We start from the raw sequence: 17876 nt of genomic DNA on the forward strand, positions 1-17876 counted from the left end.
CCTGTTTACCATCCTTATAAATAATCCCAATGATGGGACAGAGTGTAACTCCGTAAGTTGGCAGGTGCCATAAAATGGGAGTGTGTGGGGAGGAGGTGTCAGTGTTGGCTACAGCAAAGGGTGTTGCTGTCATTGAAAGAACCAGGAGAAAAGGGCTGACAGGAGCCTCATGGAATTCCACAAGGAGAGGTGCAAAGTCCTTCTCTTGGGGAGGAACAATCCCGTGTTCCAGAAGAGCAGCCTTCTGTAAAAGGCCTAGGGGTCCTGTGGAGACAAGTTGAACTTGATCCAAAAGCATGGCCTTGCCATAAAGAAGGCTAACAATGTCTAAGGTTGCACCAGCAGAATACTGTGAGCTGGTCAAGGGAGTATCTTGAGGAGGTCAAGGGAAGTCTTCCTTCCCCTCTGTTCACAGATGGTGAGGCCAAACCCTATGTAGCATTTTAGAGCTGGAAGGGATCTAGCTCATGACACTTACCCTTGTTTCCTGCAGAGTCAATGTCCACTCGTAACTTGCCTTGCATATGACCCTCTAACGTTAACAAAAGGTAATTTTTTTCTCCCCTCAAAATAAAAATAAAGAAATAAATGAAATGAAAGAAACTAAAGTCTCTGTCCTTCAGGGAATTATATGTTTAACCTCTTATATTGTCTTTTCTGAAGTTTTTCATGAACTGGGGTTGCTCTTTGCGAAATACTGGCAATAAAATGATGCTGTTGTGAAGAAAGTTTTTGTAGTAATGTTCTTTGCAGGAAAGCTCTGTAAATAATCCTTTTCTTTTTTTTTTCTACAACTGGGAATTACTTATTTATTTTTGGGGGGGTTCTTTAATTGAGGTATTGTTATGGGTGCATGTGTCCCCTACCTGGATGTGTGGCCGCTACTGCCTGGAAGATGAGAGTAGGTACTGGGGATTTGCTGGAAGGTTTCCTGTGGGCCTTGTGAGCACTGAGCGTAAGAAATGGCTGAGCAGCTGGGCCCAGAAGAGTGGTGATCAGTGGCACAAAGTCCATATGAATCCCCGAAAATATTGGTGTATGCCGTGGGTCAACAGTATTTGCATTCCTGTTTAACATCCTTAAAAATAACCTCGATGATGGGACAGTGTACCCCCTGAAAGTCAGCAGGTGCTGTAAAACAGGTGTGGGGGCGGGGTAGGGAAGTGTTGGCTACAGCAGATGGTGTTGCTGTCATTGAAAGGACCTGGAGAACCTGGAGAAATGGGTTGTCAGGACCCTCACGGAATACCTCAAGGAGAGGTGCAAAGTCCTTTAGTGAGCAGGAACAATCCCATGTTCCAGGAAAACAGCCTGGTGGAAAAGGCGTTGAGGGTCCCATTGGACACCAAGTTAAACCTGAGCCAGCAGCATGCCCTTGCCATAAAGAAGGCTAATGATGTCTCAGGTTGCATCAGCAGAGTATCGTGAGCAGATCAATGGAGTATCTTGTGCTGGTCAGGGGAAGTCATCCTTCCACTCTGACCACCACCGGTAATGCCAGACTCTGACGAGGGTTTTAGAGCTGGAAGGGATCTAGCTAATGACACTTAGGTTTTTTTGTTTGTTTGTTTGGTTGGTTGGTTTTTTTTTTCCTGGAGAGTAAATTTGCACTTGTAATTGGCCTCGCAAACGACCTTCTGAGAAGTCAGATGTATGGTTTTCTTCACCGTTCGAAAATAAATAAATTTTAAAAAATACAATAAAAAGAAAGAAACTGAAGTCTATGTCTTTCAGGCAATGATATGTTTCATCTCGGACAGTATCTTTTCTGAAGTGCTTCATTAGTAGGGCTTGGCTCTTTAAATTAGCTCGTTAAGTTCTTTGTGTCGTTAAATTCTATGACTCCTTAAATTCTTTATCCTGCTTGTTAGGGAGCACTGTGGACCCCACCATGTCCTTTTTCCGGAATGTAACACAAGGGTGAGATTGGGTAAAGATCATTCTCATGGCAAAGCAGCTTGGCCATCCTTCCTTAAAAGCAAAGACAGTCAAGCTAATGTAATGCACTTTAGCCATGTCCCCATGCCAGCAGGGAAAAGACGGTGTGAGTCCTGTGTGTCAATGCAACACGAGTGCTGCTCTCTTTCTTAGCTGGGTCCTCGATCTCCCTGTCTGAGATGCGTTGCCCAGTGTGTATTTGTGATGTGTGTTCCTCCAGCTTGGCCAGCAAGAGAGGTGCTTGGACTGAGTGCTGTTACCTCAATGAGTCAGAAATAAGGTGCACAGCTAGAGATCCCTGTGGTTTAGAAAAAGAGGGTTGGCTGTCTCTTGGGGATTGCCTCAAAGCTCTAGAAGCATTCACGACGCTGGGATTGACAGTAAATATAACGCACTGTGAACTTTTGTTTCCCTGGATTCTAAGGTAAATGAACGACGACTCTTTCCCTAGACAAATGTAAATACAGTCTCCCAGTTTTATCCCATTATTTTTCTTCCAATTTCCTGTAGGTTCTCCATGACACAAGAGTGCAGTCCTGACATGATTTTTCGAGGTTTTAATTCCATGATTTTAGAAAGCACTCATTCTCCTTTTCCCTTTTCCCTTTTCCTGTATGAGCTGTGTTGGAGCATTGTGTTACCTATTCCCCTGAAGAAGGACTGCCACCACAGGAAGAAGAACAGGTGAACACGTTGTTGGAACGACGGTGGTATGGCACTGAACAATTGGAAAAGCTCACACTGCTTTGCGCTGCAGTCGTAAGCCGCATGACCGCCAAGCAGGACACGCTTACCTGTAAAGGTGACATGGAAAGAGCACCCGAGTGCAATTCCTGCCACAATAAAAAGGCTGCTGCTGTTGGGAGAGTCGTTGTAGCGATGTTGTTTGCAGGCAAGCTCTGTGAGCACGCCGGCGTTTGGCAAGGGCTGAGAGACGGCGGCCAGGAGCGCGTCCCGTCCCGGAGCAGTCCCGCCGCGGGCCGCAGGGTGGTGCTCCTGGCCAAGGCGGCGGCGAGCGGCTGCGAGCCGGGAGGAGCCGAGCCCAGTACAACGCGGAGCAGCGCAGCCGGGAGGCGGCGGCGAGCGGTCCTCCGCGCCGAACAGCGCAGCAGCCGCTGGCGGTCCCGGACGGCCGCGCTGCGGGCCGCCAGCCGGCCTCGGCGAGAGGGAGAGAGGGAGGCCGCGAGGGAGGGCGCCCGCCCGCCCCGCCGCGCTGCTGCCGGGCGCCGCTTCCCGCGGAGGACTGCGGCAGACGGAGGGTGTCCGCCGCCCCGCCATGGCGTCTGCAAGGCAAGTGCTTTGTCTGTGTGCTTTGCTGTGCGTGCCGCGCGTTCGCTGCGAGCCCATCCGCTACTCCGTAGCCGAGGAGGGGGAGAGCGGCTCCGTGGTGGCCAACGTGGCGGAGGACGCGGGGCTGACCCCGGCGCAGCTCTCGGCTCGCCGGGCACGCATTGCCTCACCGGCCGGCCGGCAACACTTTCGCTTAGAGCGCGCCACCGGCCGCCTCGTCCTGGCGGAGCGGCTCGATCGCGAGGAGATGTGCGGCCGCTCGCTTACCTGCACGCTCGCCTTCGAGCTCCTGCTCGAAAACCCGCTGCAGTTCTTTCGGGTCGAGGTGGCCGTGGAGGACGTCAACGACCACTCGCCGGTCTTTCCCGAGGAACGAGTCACTTTTCAGATCCTGGAAACGAGTGAACCTGGCTCACATTTTCCTGTGGAAGCGGCTCAGGACCTGGACGTTGGCAGCAACAGCATCCAAACTTACAGCATCGCTCCCGAGAATGAGTACTTCAGTGTCGCTCCTCGGATTAAAGGTGACAGTGACATCTATGTCGAACTTGTACTGGATAAGCCTCTAGACAGAGAAGAGCAGCCAGAGTTGCTTTTCAGTCTAATTGCTACAGATGGTGGCTCTTCACCTAGGAGCGGGACCACCCAAATCCACATTGTAGTTCTGGATGTAAATGACAATGCTCCCATCTTTACTCAGGACATGTATCTTGGTCAAGTTTTGGAAAATGCCCCAATGGGTTCTGTGATTCTCAGAATTATAGCCACAGATCCAGACATGGGACATAATGGTGACATCTCCTACGGGTTCACCCAAGCAATCAGTGTGAGCCACTTGCCTTTCACAATCGATGCCATTAGTGGTGAAATTCGTGTCACAAAACCCCTGGATTTTGAGGTCACACAGAAATATGAAATCCGAGTGCGAGCGACGGATGGTGGGGGCCTCTCAGCACTCTGCAAGGTGTTGGTGGAGGTGGTGGATGTGAACGACAATGCACCAGAGCTTATGATCAGTTCCTTCAGCAGCCCCCTCCCGGAGAATGCAGAGACTGGGACAGTGGTTGCCCTCTTTGCTGTCAGGGACCAGGATTCTGGTGTGAATGGGGAGATCACCTGTGCCCTTGAAGACCAGCTCTCCTTCTCCCTGAGGCCAGCCTATAAGAATTACTATGAGCTGGTGACTGTGAGCACATTGGACCGGGAGCAGACAGCTCAGTACCTTCTGGTCATCACAGCAGCAGATTCAGGTTCTCCTCCTCTCACCACTACCCAGACCTTCACGGTGGACATCTCCGATGTCAATGACAATGCCCCTGTCTTCAACCAGACATCATACACCATGTATGTGCGAGAGAACAATATCCCTGCAGTGCTTGTTGGGGCTGTCAGTGCAGTGGACTCAGACGCAGGACCCAATGCCAAGGTGATCTATTCCCTGAGGCCTGTGCACCCCACAGAGCGGGACCCCTGCTCCTGCATCTCCGTGAACTCAGAGAACGGACATGTGTTTGTGCTGCGTTCACTGGACTATGAGCAGGTGAGGCAGCTTGAGGTGCTGGTGAGTGCCACCGATGCGGGGTCCCCTCCCCTCAGCACCAACGTCACCGTCCGCCTCCTTGTTGTGGACGAGAACGACAATGCCCCACTGGTGTTGCACCCTGCTCAGGACAGCAGCCCGCCATCCAGTGAGCTGGTGTCAGCTTTGGCTGAGGTGGGGGACCTTGTCACCAAAGTGGTGGCTATTGATGTCGACTCTGGTCAGAACTCATGGCTTTCCTTCCATCTGCTAAGGGCCACAGACCCTGGGCTGTTTACTGTGGGTACCCAAAATGGGGAGGTGCGGCTGAGGAGGCCAGTGACAGAAAGGGATGCCATGAAGCAGAAGCTTGAAGTGCTGGTGCGTGACAATGGGAGGCCACCACTGTCGGCCACTGCAGCACTGAGTGTACTCCTCCTCAACGGCCTCTCACAGGAACAGCTGCCACAGCAGGAGGTGGCCGTGCAGGATGAAGACAGCTCCCTGACAATCTATTTAATCATTTCACTGGTCTTTGTCTCCGTCCTCTTCCTCACATCTGTCACAGCCTTTGTTGCTTGCAAGGTGTGCAAGAGAAAGGAGCTGAAAGGTGAGCATATGCTGTATAGCACAGGCAACTTGCAGAGCAGTCTGGCTGCTGGGGCTGCTGCTGGGACCCTGCCTCACACCTATTGCTACGAGATCAACCTCACCACGGGCTCGGGCAACAGCGAGTTCAAGTTCCTGAGGCCCATCCTCCCCAACCTGCCACCACAGCACTCTGGCACAGGCAGGGGTGTTGACGACACAGAGCATTTCCGACCTGTGCGTAGCTCTATGGGGGATGCAGCCCTGGACAGCCCTGGGACAGAATCCGTGGGACAGTTCAATGGGTTTTCCTTTGACTAGCTGCAAGTCCACCCAGCCAAAGGCTTCATGCCTTGGAGCTGGAAGGGATCTGGCTTATGAAACACAGCCTTGTTTCCTGGAAATAAATCTGATCTTATAATTGGCTGCACGAATAACCATCTAACACTAATTCAGATGTATGTTTTTCTTCACCCCTCTAAAAATATTAGAAATAAAAAAAAATAAAAAAGAAAACTAAGGCCTTTCTCCTTCAGGCAATGATGTGTTTCAGCTCTGATACTGGCTTTTCAAAACTGCTCCATGAGTAAGGTTTGATCCAGTCTCCTTGGCTAAGTGCTTGTCATTAGAAAAGACCTCAGAACTCACCCCGTTTTATTCTGTGCTGAAACACAATGTTGTGTTTGGGCAGATGACAGTGCAGTATAGCCCTCCTCCTTTGTCTGTGGGGAAGAAAGGTGTTAGCCCTGTGTTTCACTGTGATGCAAGTGCTACTGTCTTTCTTTGCTGAGTCCCAGATCTGTCTGTGTGAGATATGTCATCACCATGTGCTTTTGCACTGCATTGTCTTCCACCTTGGTTGGCAAAAACCATGTTTTTTATTGAGTTTTGCCATCTCATCTTCTCCAGGGCATAGTGAAAACATGCAGAGCCAGACTTTGCAGTTGTCCATCTGCTTGGGATTGACTCAAAACTATAGCAGCACTAAAATTCCACCATAGACTCTAATTATACAGAATTTTGACTTTGATCATTGTGTTTGGGTGGATAGCAGGGCATCTTGACACATTGCCTCAGAGAGAGACCTTTGTCTACAGGTAGAAGCAAGATAGATTTTAAAAGTAGAATCCAGTTTGGTGTTGTTGTTTTCATTCCTGCTTGCTGGGATTCCCCAATGAGAGTCGACAGCTATCATGGTATGGTTTTCCAGATTTTTGTTAGAATGCTTAAATTTTCCTTTTTTTCCCTTTCTCATCTGACTGTGTGTTTAAACATTGTCTTACCAATTCCCCTTAAGAAGGACTGACACCCAACCTATAACAATGGGTTGTTGGAAAGAAGGTGTTATTGGACTGGATATTTAAACACCCTCATGTTCTGTTGTGTTGCATTATACAATGTATCATTTTTAATCCAGGATACCCTTGTCTGTAAATGTGAAATCAAATGAGTGTCCGTGTGCCATTCTGGCAATAGAAAGGATGCTGTTGTGGATAGAGTCTTCGTAGTAATGTTCTTTCCAGGAAATCTCTGTAAAGGATCCAGGCTTTTTTCCAATTCTAGGTTCTTTTTTTTTTTTTAGTTTTGTTCCTTGATTGAGGTATTGTTTTGCAGTCACATGTCCTCTACCTGGAGACGTGGCCACTAGTGTCTGAAGGAAAAGAGTAGGCACTGGGGAATTGCTGGCAGGCCTCTTGTGGGCTTTGTGAGCACTGAGCATAAGAAGTGGAAGAGCAGCTGGGCTCAGAAGTGTGGTGATCAGTGGCACAAAATCCTGTTGGATGCCAGGAACTATTGTTGTATCCCATGTGTCAATACTGGTTGCAGTTCTGTTTATCCTCTTCATACATGATTTGGTTAACAGGGCAGAGCATACCTTGTGTGTGTTATCAGATGAGACAAAACTTCACCAAGGAGAACTACAAAGTCCTACATATGTTATTTAACAACCCCAGGCACCAGGACATGCTGGGTGTTACCATGCTGGAAAGACAATTTGCAGAAAAGGGCCTCCGGGTCCTGTTGCACAACAGGTTGGACATGACCAATGAGCCCACACTGCAAAGAAGGCTAAGAGTGTTCTTTGTTGGATTAGGCAAAGTATTGCCAAGAGTTTAAGGGGGGTGATCCATCCAACCCATTAACTCAACTCTGGTTTGGCCATACTTATAGTAGCGTGTGCAGATCAGAGAGACATGAACATACTGGAAAGACCCGAGCATATAGCCACAAAGATGCTGAAGGGACTGGTGCATCTCTGCTATGAGGAAAGGCTGAAAGAGCTAGGGCTGTTCAGATGGGAGAAAGGAAGGATCAGGGGTACTTGTCTATATATACAAATACCTGAAAGGAGGGTGAGAGGAAGACAGAGCCAGGCTCATTTCAGTGGTGCCCAATACCAGGACAAGAGGAAATAGACACACGCACTGGAACAGAAGAAGTTCCCTCTGAACATCAGGAAACACTTCTTTACTGTGCAGGAGTCTGAGCATCAGCATAGGTTGCCCAGAGGTGTTATGGAGTCTCCGTCCTTACAGATCTTCCAAAGCTGTCTGGACTTGGTCCTTGGCAACCTGTTCTAGGTGGCCCTGCTGGAGCAGGGATTGGACCAAATGACCTCTAGAGATTCCCTGACATGCTCAACTGTTCTGGAATTCTGGGATGCTGAGCATATGACTGTGACACAGCTCTGTTACTTGCTGGACAAAGAAAAGTGGCCTTTCCACTAGCTGGGACCCTGAGTGTGCAAAGGCCTCTGGAAAGCAGTGATGTTCAGGGCAGTGACCTTTCTGACTTTCTCAACAGCTCCAGAGATGAATGGCAATGGTAAGGCCTTTGAGCACAAAGCATTTGTGCAAAGTAGGAGTGTCAATTGACAGATGGCTCAAAGTCATTGTATATCTTCCTCTGGTGACATTTCTGGGGAGCACCAGGAGCTGGGCATTTGGTAGGAAAAACTACCCTTGGTGGGAGGCTTTGCTCTCAAGAACTGCAGCAGATTAAGGCTGGCCCTTCTGCAAGGGTCCCAATAAAGAGTTATGTGCCAAAGACAGGTTTTGTGATTCTGACAACGAGACCATTGTCCACTAAGGAGTGACCAAACATGTGTAAAGGTAATCTGAGCAGATGAAGGCCTGTGTTGTGCTGCATAATTCCCTTGGTCGCAGGATAAACTCTTCCAGCTCCTTGTAAAAGCAGAGCCTGCAGGCACTACCTGCTCTGTACTGGTCACATCTACACTGAAAAAGTATACTGTTCATCTAACACTATAGCAAGAACATTTTGGTAGAAATGATGAATAGAGTTGCTTTCTTGCAGAAAACCCTAAAATAGCCTGAATGACCAATGAGGGGACACTCACAATCTCCTACAGATGGGGTTTGCATGGTACATGGCATGTAGCTGGAACCCATTTGGAAGGTGTGCCACTCAGGGTTCCCAGCCTCTAAAGGGAGATGAGATTACTCATAGTCATCTCTTCTTATCATCTTCACTCTATTCACTTGAATCGTGATTGACACCTCACAGAGTCTTAGTGTATTTCTTACTGGCATTGCAATGAACCAGCACCTCCTGCTGTAAAACTGCTGATTCTCAGTTGTTCTAAGCCAAACATCAGCATGTCTGAGGCAGTTCAGAAGGTCTTCTGATAGCTTAAATGCTATAACAGTGAAGATTGTTGCCTAGGGGGCCCTAAGAGGTGCCATTTAGGAAGCAATGCACTGGGCAGGACTTGTCAGAAGGAGACGCAGAAGGCAAAGGCCAGGTTCTGGTACCTCAACGCAGTCTTCACCCACAATCAGTCCTACAGACCGCTGCCTCGTTTAAACAGTGTGTTCTGGGGTGCAGTAACTCGTTTCTGTTGTGGAAACAAGGAATTGTGGCTGACGGGGTGGGACGACAGTACACACAAAAAGCATTTTCCTCCTCTAACTGGCCATGTTTTTTATACAAGCTTCTCTGCCCAGGTCCTTGTTGCCGTTAAGTACAGATATTGCCAGGCACTTCGATCTCCCCGCAAGGTCTTCGGTGCTCCGAGCTGGTTTCATGGCGATTAGAGTGAGACATGCTATCGTGACGGCACAGCTGTTCAGTGTGTGTCAGGCCTTATTTCATGAGCAGCAGGCGAGTAGCAGCAGACCTGCCACGCGAGCAAACACAGGACACTGAAGAGGCCCAAGACTGCAGTTGTGCGAGGCTGCGACTCTCGCTGTTGGTTAAGGCTGGGCTACTAGGTCCAAGGCAAAAGGGGCGCGGGGTCAGTGAGCCCGGACAGGCTGTTCGGGACGAGGCTCGGCGGAAGGAACGCGGAGAATGCGGGGACGGCTCTTGGCCTGAAAGGGAGAGTGACCGGTCTGGGAAATGACGTCGAGAGAAGGGTGCTGGGGCCGGAGGCAGCGAGCGCTGCTGTGCTGCGTGTTGGTGGTGGTGTGGGAGGCGGCGTGGGGGCAGCTGCGCTACTCGGTGCCTGAGGAGCTGCCCAAGGGCTCTTTCGTGGGCGACGTGGCCAAGGACCTGGCGCTGCAGCTGGCGGCGCTCCGCGACCGCAGCGCCTAAATCTTGGACTGAGGTAGGACGCGATATTTCACTCTGCATGCCAACACCAGCCACCTGGTGACGGCGGAGAGGCTAGATAGAGAGCAGCTGTGCCGGCTGGTGGAGTGATGTGTGCTGCACTGTGAGGTGATCGTGGAGGGCAAGATGAAGGTCTACGGCATTGAAGTAGAAATCACAGATATTAACGATAATGCGCCAAGCTTCGGATATGCAGATATGGAACTGAGAATGAGCGTGACGACAGCGCCGGGGTCGTGGTTTTCCCTGGCCGATTCTCACGACTCGGACATGGGAGTGAATTCCCTGCAGAGCTACGAGCTGAGCGGCGACGAGCACTTCTCGCTGTCCGTGCAGGCAGGAGCCAACGGTGAGAAGCGTCCCGAGCTGGTGCTGGCCAAGGTGCTGGACCGGGAGGAGGCAGCGTTTCACGAGCTGTAACTGATGGCGAGCGACGGCGGCGAGTCGGTGCGGACGGGTACGGCGCGCATCCGCGTGTCTGTGCTGGACGCCAACGACAACGCGCCCGTGTTCAGCCAGGCGGTGTACGCGGTGCGCGTGCCCAAGGACGTGCCCATGGGCTCCACGCTCCTTACCCTCACGGCCACCGACGCTGACAAGGGACTCAACGCGAATATGAAATTCTCTTTGAAGAAAATAACTGATGAAGCCTCAAAGATATTCCGCCTGCATCCCGAGTCGGGATCGACCAGGTTGGGGAGGAGTCTGGACTTCGAGGAAAACGACACCTAGGAATTCAGCGTGCAAGCACGGGATAGCAGGGAGCTTTTAGACACAGCTACAGTCACGATCTCGGTGACCGACGTGAACGACAACGCGCCCGAGCTGACTGTGTCGTCGGCGCTGAGCGAGATCTCGGAGGACGCGCCGTCGGGGACGGTGGTGGCCCTGCTGCAAGTGCAGGACCGGGACTCGGGCGCCAACGGCGAGGTGCGGTGCTCGCTGGTCGGGGACGTGCCGTTCCGCCTGCGGAGCTCGGTGGGCAGCTACTACAGCGTGGTGACGGCGCGGGAGCTGGACCGGGAGGAGGTGTCGGAGTACAACGTGACGGTGCGGGCGGCGGACGGCGGGTCACCGTCGCTGCGGAGCAGCGCGGTGCTGGCGCTGCGCGTGCTGGACATGAACGACAACGCGCCGGTGTTCGCGGAGGCGCGCTACAGCGCCCGTCTGGCCGAGAACAACGCCGAGGGCGCGCTGGTGCTGACGGTGCGCGCGTGGGACGCGGACTGGGGGCAGAACGCGCGCGTGCGGTACCGGCTGGCGGAGGGGCGTGTGCGGGGCGCGCCGCTCTCGTCCTACGTGTCGGTGCAGGCGGAGACGGGCGCGCTGTACGCGCTGCGCTCGTTCGACTACGAGGAGGTGCGCGAGGTGGGGCTGTGGGTGCGGGCGGAGGACGGCGGCGCGCCGGCGCTGAGCAGCAACGTGTCGGTGCGGCTGCTGATCGTGGACGAGAACGACAACGCTCCGCAGGTGCTGTACCCGCCGGCGGCGGCGGCGGCGGCGGCTCCGGGCGCGGGCTGGACGGGCGTGGAGCTGGCGCCGCGCTCGGCGGAGCCCGGCGCGCTGGTGGCCAAGGTGGTGGCGGTGGACGCGGACGCGGGGCAGAACGCGTGGCTGTCCTACGAGCTGGCCAAGGCGACGGAGCCGGGGCTCTTCCGCGTGGGGCTGCACAGAGGCGAGGTGCGCACGGCGCGTGTGATAAATTAGCGGGTGTTTGCTCATTGTCTTTAAAAAGAATTCAGAGAATCTGCTGAGAAGATAAGTTTTTGCAATTTACGACCTTGTTAAGGGGGAAGACTAAGCAAGTAGATAGTGGGGAGGGGGTGTTGGATAAACGTCCTTGGTAAAACAAAGACTCTGTGAAATACTGTTTGCTGCTTTACTACCCTTGAACACGAGCACAACGCATGATCATTGAAAGAAACAGAACGAACTGCACAGCTTCAGAAGATTGAACAAGTCCTGACAAGCCGAACTTGGATGCTGACAAGCCGAACTTGGATGCTATAAAACGGCGACACTGAAAAGGGAAAGTTGCGTGCTGTGATGGAGCGGAGACTCCCCAGCCGCCCAGCGCTGTTTTGCTTGTACCTGCTTACTTAATTAATAAATTATCTTCGACAGACCAGAAGATTGCGTGGTCTCGCTTATAACAGCGCGCTCGCCGCTGGCCCGCGACGCGCCCAGGCACAGCCTGGTGGTGGTGGTGAAGGACCAGGGCCGGCCGGCGCTGTCGGCCACGGCCACGCTGACGGTGGTGCTGGCCGAGAGCGTGGCCGAGCTGCTCTCGGAGCTGGGCAGCGCGGCGGCGCCGGCCGAGCCCGCCGGCAGCCTGACGCGCTGGCTGGTGCTGGCCGTGGCGGCCGTGTCCTGCCTCTTCCTCGCCTTCCTGCTGCTGCCGCCGGCCAGCGGCGCCTTGCGCGGCGTCCCGGCCTCGCAATTCGTGGGCATCGACGGCGTCCGCGCCTTCCTGCACTCCTACTCGCACGAGGTGTCGCTCACCGCCGACTCGCGCAAGAGCCAGCGGCGCTGGGCGGCCGACAGCTGCTGCAACACCCTCCCGGCTGTCTTCGGAGGTTTCACTTGCTCTCTCGTCTAATGAAAATTACATCGTCGAGTACGGAGACCGAGTTTCCTCTCAGGCATTTCCGTTTTGTTAACTTTTTTTTTTTTTGTGCGCTGTTTTTTTTTTTCGTTTGTTTGTATGTTTTTCTTCTACTTTTTGTTTGTTTTTGTTTGTTTTTTCTTTTCTTTCTAATCGTTTTTGGTTGGTTGGTTTTGTGTTTTCCATTTTCGTTTCATCTTTTTACTGCATTTATGAAGTGGAGGTGACTTGAGATCAGGTATTTTCCTTGTTATAAACTTGCTGCTTAGGGCACCCGGGGACATGGCAAAATGCAGGAAGAGTAGTGCTGGATATGAAATGTTGAGATACCTCCTCATTCTCTCGTGGTGTTTTTTTTTTTTTATGTGACAGCTTCTGTACGGGTTTGTCAAAGTCCATCATATCATATCTTTCTCTAAAGCTGAAAGGTTCTATTTTTTGTACAGCTGCACTAGGAAATTTCCTTTTCTAATTGTTTTTCTAATTCTCTCTGAAAATTTTTATAGTGCTTTAGGGAACCTAGTTTCCAGAATTTCTTTGCCATTCCCAGTATAAATTCTTAAGTATTAACAGAATTGGGCAACTCTTCACCTTGTAGCCAGAAAACCAGCCCCTCTGAAGTATCATGTGACTTGGAACTCTATCTGCAGCAAGCAAATTACTCAGTCCCACCTAAGGACCTTCATAAATCTACGAATATATGCATGCTACTTGGTAAAAACTAAATGTCTTTGATTTGCCTTTGATATGTCTTTGACACTCTTCGGTGTGTTTCCCACTGCTGGGCTTCTTGAGTTAACTTTTGATAGAAATGTAATTATTGATTTGTATGTATGTGTAAATGTCAAGATGTGGAGAATATATGTACTTGCGTACAAATGGAAAATATTTTAATATTAAGTGTAATTTATCGTGCTATGTTTGCTTTCCTTATAACATTGTTGTGGTTTAATCTGACAGGGAGCAAAATACCACACAGACCCTTGCTCATTCTCCCCAGGTGGGACTGTTGAGAGTATCAGAAAAGTAAAAGTGCGAGAACTCATTGGTTGAAATAAAGACATTTTACTGGATAAAGCAGAAGCCATGTGCACAAGCAAAGCAAAACAAGGAATTCATTCATTATTTCCCATCATTAGACAGGTGTTCATTCATCTCCAGGAAAGCAGGGCTCATCATGCATAATGGTTTCTTGGCAAAACAAACGCCATCACTCAGAACTTCCCCCCCCCCTTCCTCTTTCTTACCCAAGATTTTATTGCTGACCATGACATCATATGGTATGGAGTAACTCTTTAGTCAGCTTCTATCAGCTGTCCTGGCTGTGTCCCCTCACAGATTATGATGCTACCCCCAGCCTCTTCACTTGCAGGGCAACATAAGAAGTAGAAAAATCCTTGGCTCTATGTAAGCACTGCTCTGCAACAACTGAAAACATAGGTGTATTATCACCACTATTTTCATAAAAAATCCAAAACACAGCATCATGTGAGCATCTACGAGGAATATTAACTCTATCACAATCAAAACCATGAGAAACATTAAAACTTTTTTTTTTTCCTACCAAACATACTGTTCTTTTCTGAGGACACATCTACAAAAGAGGCTATCTTGGAAACTACCTTTCCTTATTTCCTCTGCTACTGATCATTCATCATGGATTTAACAAGCTTTTAGGACTTCAGAAATATGTTTAATGAATAAAATAATATTACTTTATTTTGTTATTTTTATGCCATTTAAACTGCTGCTATATTGCAATATTTTGGTTTAAGCAAAATAAGTTTGTGAAGCATAAAAACTCCTGCTTATAAGTTCAGAACAGAGTTGTTGAGAGAAAATTTTTCTGTAAGATTCCCTGTGAAGGTTTACAAAGATCTTTCTCTCTCTCTCTCTCTCTTTCTTTCTCTTTCTCTCTCTTTCTCTTTGTTTTCCTGTTCCTCTCCTCTCCTCTCCTCTCCTCTCCTCTCCTCTCCTCTCCTCTCCTCTCCTCTCCTCTCCTCTCCTCTCCTCTCCTCTCCTCTCCTCTCCTCTCCTCTCCTCTCCTCTCCTCTCCTCTCCTCTCCTCTCCTCTCCTCTCCTCTCCTCTCCTCTCCTCTCCTCTCCTCTCCTCTCCTCTCCTCTCCTCTCCTCTCCTCTCCTCTCCTCTCCTCTCCTCTCCTCTCCTCTCCTCTCCTCTCCTCTCCTCTCCTCTCCTCTCCTCTCCTCTCCTCTCCTCTCCTCTCCTCTCCTCTCCTCTCCTCTCCTCTCCTCTCCTCTCCTCTCCTCTCCTCTCCTCTCCTCTCCTCTCCTCTCCTCTCCTCTCCTCTCCTCTCCTCTCCTCTCCTCTCCTCTCCTCTCCTCTCCTCTCCTCTCCTCTCCTCTCCTCTCCTCTCCTCTCCTCTCCTCTCCTCTCCTCTCCTCTCCTCTCCTCTCCTCTCCTCTCCTCTCCTCTCCTCTCCTCTCCTCTCCTCTCCTCTCCTCTCCTCTCCTCTCCTCTCCTCTCCTCTCCTCTCCTCTCCTCTCCTCTCCTCTCCTCTCCTCTCCTCTCCTCTCCTCTCTCCCCTCCCCTCCCCTCCCCTCCCCTCCCCTCCCCTCCCCTCCCCTCCCCTCCCCTCCCCTCCCCTCCCCTCCCCTCCCCTCCCCTTCCCTCCAACTTCATGCATCCCAAGGACTAAACCTGTGGCTGTTATCCTGTAGTGGGTTTACGTGGCAAGGTTTTGGTAGCAGGGGACCATATGGGTGGCTTCTGTAAGAAGAATCTGGAAGCTGCCCCATATAAGGTAAGGGCCCTGCTGCTGACCAGAGCTGAGACAATGAGCGATGTTGTTTGCACCTCTGTGAGAGCATATTTAAGAAAGGGAAAAACAAAACAAAACAAACAAAGAAAAACAGAACACTGCTCCACACAGCAGCTGGGAGAGTGAGAGGAGTGAGAAACAGCCTTGCAGGTGCCAAGGTCAGTGAAGAAAGAGGGGGAGAGGTGTTCAAGGTGCTGGAACAGAAGTCCCCTGTGGCCTGTGGTGAAGACCATGGTGAAGCAGGCTGTCCCCCTGCAGCCCATGAAGTACCACGGTGGAGCAGGATTCCACGCTGCAGCCCATGGAGGAGACAACAGTGGAGCAGGTGGACCCACACTGATGGAGGCTGCGGCCTGTGGAGGACCCCCACTGGAGCAGATTCCAGGTTGGACCTGGAGAGGAGCCCAAGCAGGAGCAGGTGACATGGCAGGAGCTGCTGCCCGTGGGGGACCCAGGTTGGAGAATTTTGCTCCTGATGGATAGACCCTGTGGTACGGACCCATATCTGGAGAAGTTCTTGAAGAACTGCTGCCTGTGGGAAGCCCATGTCAGATCAGTTTGGGAAGGATGGCATCCCGTGGGAGGAACTCCATGGCACAAAGGTTGAGAGTGACCGAGAAGGAGGGGTGGAGACAAAGTGCCATAGACTGACTGCAGTCCCCATTCCCCCATTCCCCTGCACCACTCGGGGTGAGGAGGTGGAAGAGGGTGGATGGGGGGAAGATGTTTTTGGTTTCTTTCCTTTGTTTCTCACTTCTCTAGCTTGTTAGTAAAAGGCAATAAATCTTACTATCTCCCTGTGCTGAGTCTGTTTTGCCCATCACGATAATTGTTGAGTGATCTCCCTGTCCTTATCTCAACCCTTGAACCCTTTGCATTGTATTTTCTCCCCCTTTCTCTTTGAGGAGTGGGAGTGAGAGAGCAGCTGAGGTGGAACTCAGCCACCCACCCAAGTAAAACCACCACATATCCTTTTCAGCTGCCTCTCATTAGACACAAAATCATATGTGATATGGATGTGGGAAGAAAATGTTTCCCTTTTTGATGCATGCTTGTTCTTATCTATGTCTTCCTGGAATAGATCTGTGCTCTGGTATTCAAAGGAAATGGGAGAATCTTGGAATTAGGAGAAAAACAATCTCCACTGGAAATGCAGAGATTCTGAAAGGTGCTTCAGCATGGAGAAAGAATACATCTGGGTTGTGATAGGCACCATATAAGAGGCAGTGAATTGACCATGATGTTTCATCAGAGTCCCCAGGTTCCTATACACATATCCAAATCCTTCCCACATTCTATCCAGGACTTGAAATACAGATGTCCATGTCTGCTACCTCTTAACTCCTGAAATACTATGAATTAAGAAGAGTTTTTTATTATGAAAGCTTATTAATTTGTTACCGTGACTTTCGTATAAGTGTAGCTTGGAGGAAAAGAAATTATCCTCCTTTGGATGTCTGGCCAGAGTTAGCAGAAAAATACATTTTCTAGCAACACCTTATTGAGAAGGGAAGGAGATATTCACATCAGTATCTAGAGAGAATCAACATTGGTATACATGCGGGAGCTCCTTCACTGGTTAAGGTACTGTGGACAGTTTTCTAATCTTTTCATGTCTTCTGCTTAATGTGCTGTGGTGATATAGCCTTCCTTCAGGTCTTTTTTTCTCTGTAGAGAGAAATGTTTTAATGCTCAGGTGAGATGCAATACCTTTTCCTGAGGGTGGCATTTGTCTGTTTTCCCATGGATTGTTCAAGCAATAGTAACTGCCAGCAACATTTGCCAGAAAAAAAGTTTTTAAATTATGGGACCCACTGCAATAACAACCAGTTTAGTCAAGAGATGTGGCCATGCTTTATCAAAGCAACACTTGTAAAAGAGATTGGGGGTTAGGTTGTACAGCATTAATATGATGATGATGGCTTTTGAATGCCAAAAGAGATGGGATCCGGTAGGTCTGATGTGACCACTGTGTTTTTCTCAGTGACTGAGATTCCCAGCTTTGCTTGGCCATCAGTAATAATACCTTTCCAGATGGGAAAGCTGACTCTTAGCTTGTGCTCTCCCAACTATCAAAAATAAAACCACCATTTACACACAGTACTTCAGCCTTCCACTCATCCTGCTGTTTTTCTCATGGTAGTGAGAGGACAGCAACAGGAATAATCAGGTGCCCTGACTCTATAGGCCAATAAGATCATTATGGTGCAGAGGTAAGAGATCCTGTTCTTCTGTGAGCAGTGGGAGAGGACTTATCTGGAAGAAGACTTTCAAGTGTAAGAAAGTCAAATGTAGGTTTGTTCAGATAGAATCATCACAGAATCATGCAACAGAGTGGTTTGGGTTGAAGGGATCATAAAGATCATCAAGTTCCTCCCACTCCCACCCCCACCCCCGCCATGGGCAGGGACACTTTCAGCTAGATCAGGATGCCTTAAGCCCCATCCAACCTGGCCTTGAACAATTCCAGGGATGGAACATCCACAGCTTCTCTCGGCAACCTGTTCCGGTAACTCAACACACTCATAGTAAAAAATTTATTCCTAATGTCTAACCTAAATCTACCCTCTTTAATTTTAAA

At 50.3% G+C, this 17876-nt stretch overlaps 1 protein-coding gene and 1 pseudogene across 2 annotated transcripts; both read left to right on the forward strand.

The window, feature by feature from the left end:
* The first annotated feature begins 862 nt into the window (after positions 1 to 862).
* LOC308178007 (protocadherin beta-4-like) lies at positions 863 to 5820 on the forward strand. Its single transcript, XM_080555968.1, has one exon. The coding sequence runs from the start codon at positions 3215 to 3217 to the stop codon at positions 5654 to 5656; it is 2442 nt and encodes an 813-aa protein (XP_080412094.1). The 5' UTR covers positions 863 to 3214; the 3' UTR covers positions 5657 to 5820.
* A 143-nt stretch (positions 5821 to 5963) lies between these two features.
* On the forward strand, positions 5964 to 14516 carry LOC308178020 (protocadherin gamma-A2-like; annotated as a pseudogene). The gene is made up of 2 exons: positions 5964 to 11603; positions 12067 to 14516. The product of its transcript is annotated as a protocadherin gamma-A2-like (transcript).
* Positions 14517 to 17876: the final 3360 nt, after the last annotated feature.

Source organism: Anser brachyrhynchus, assembly GCF_964034855.1.
Source record: "Anser brachyrhynchus genome assembly, chromosome: 14".
NCBI lineage: Eukaryota > Metazoa > Chordata > Aves > Anseriformes > Anatidae > Anser > Anser brachyrhynchus.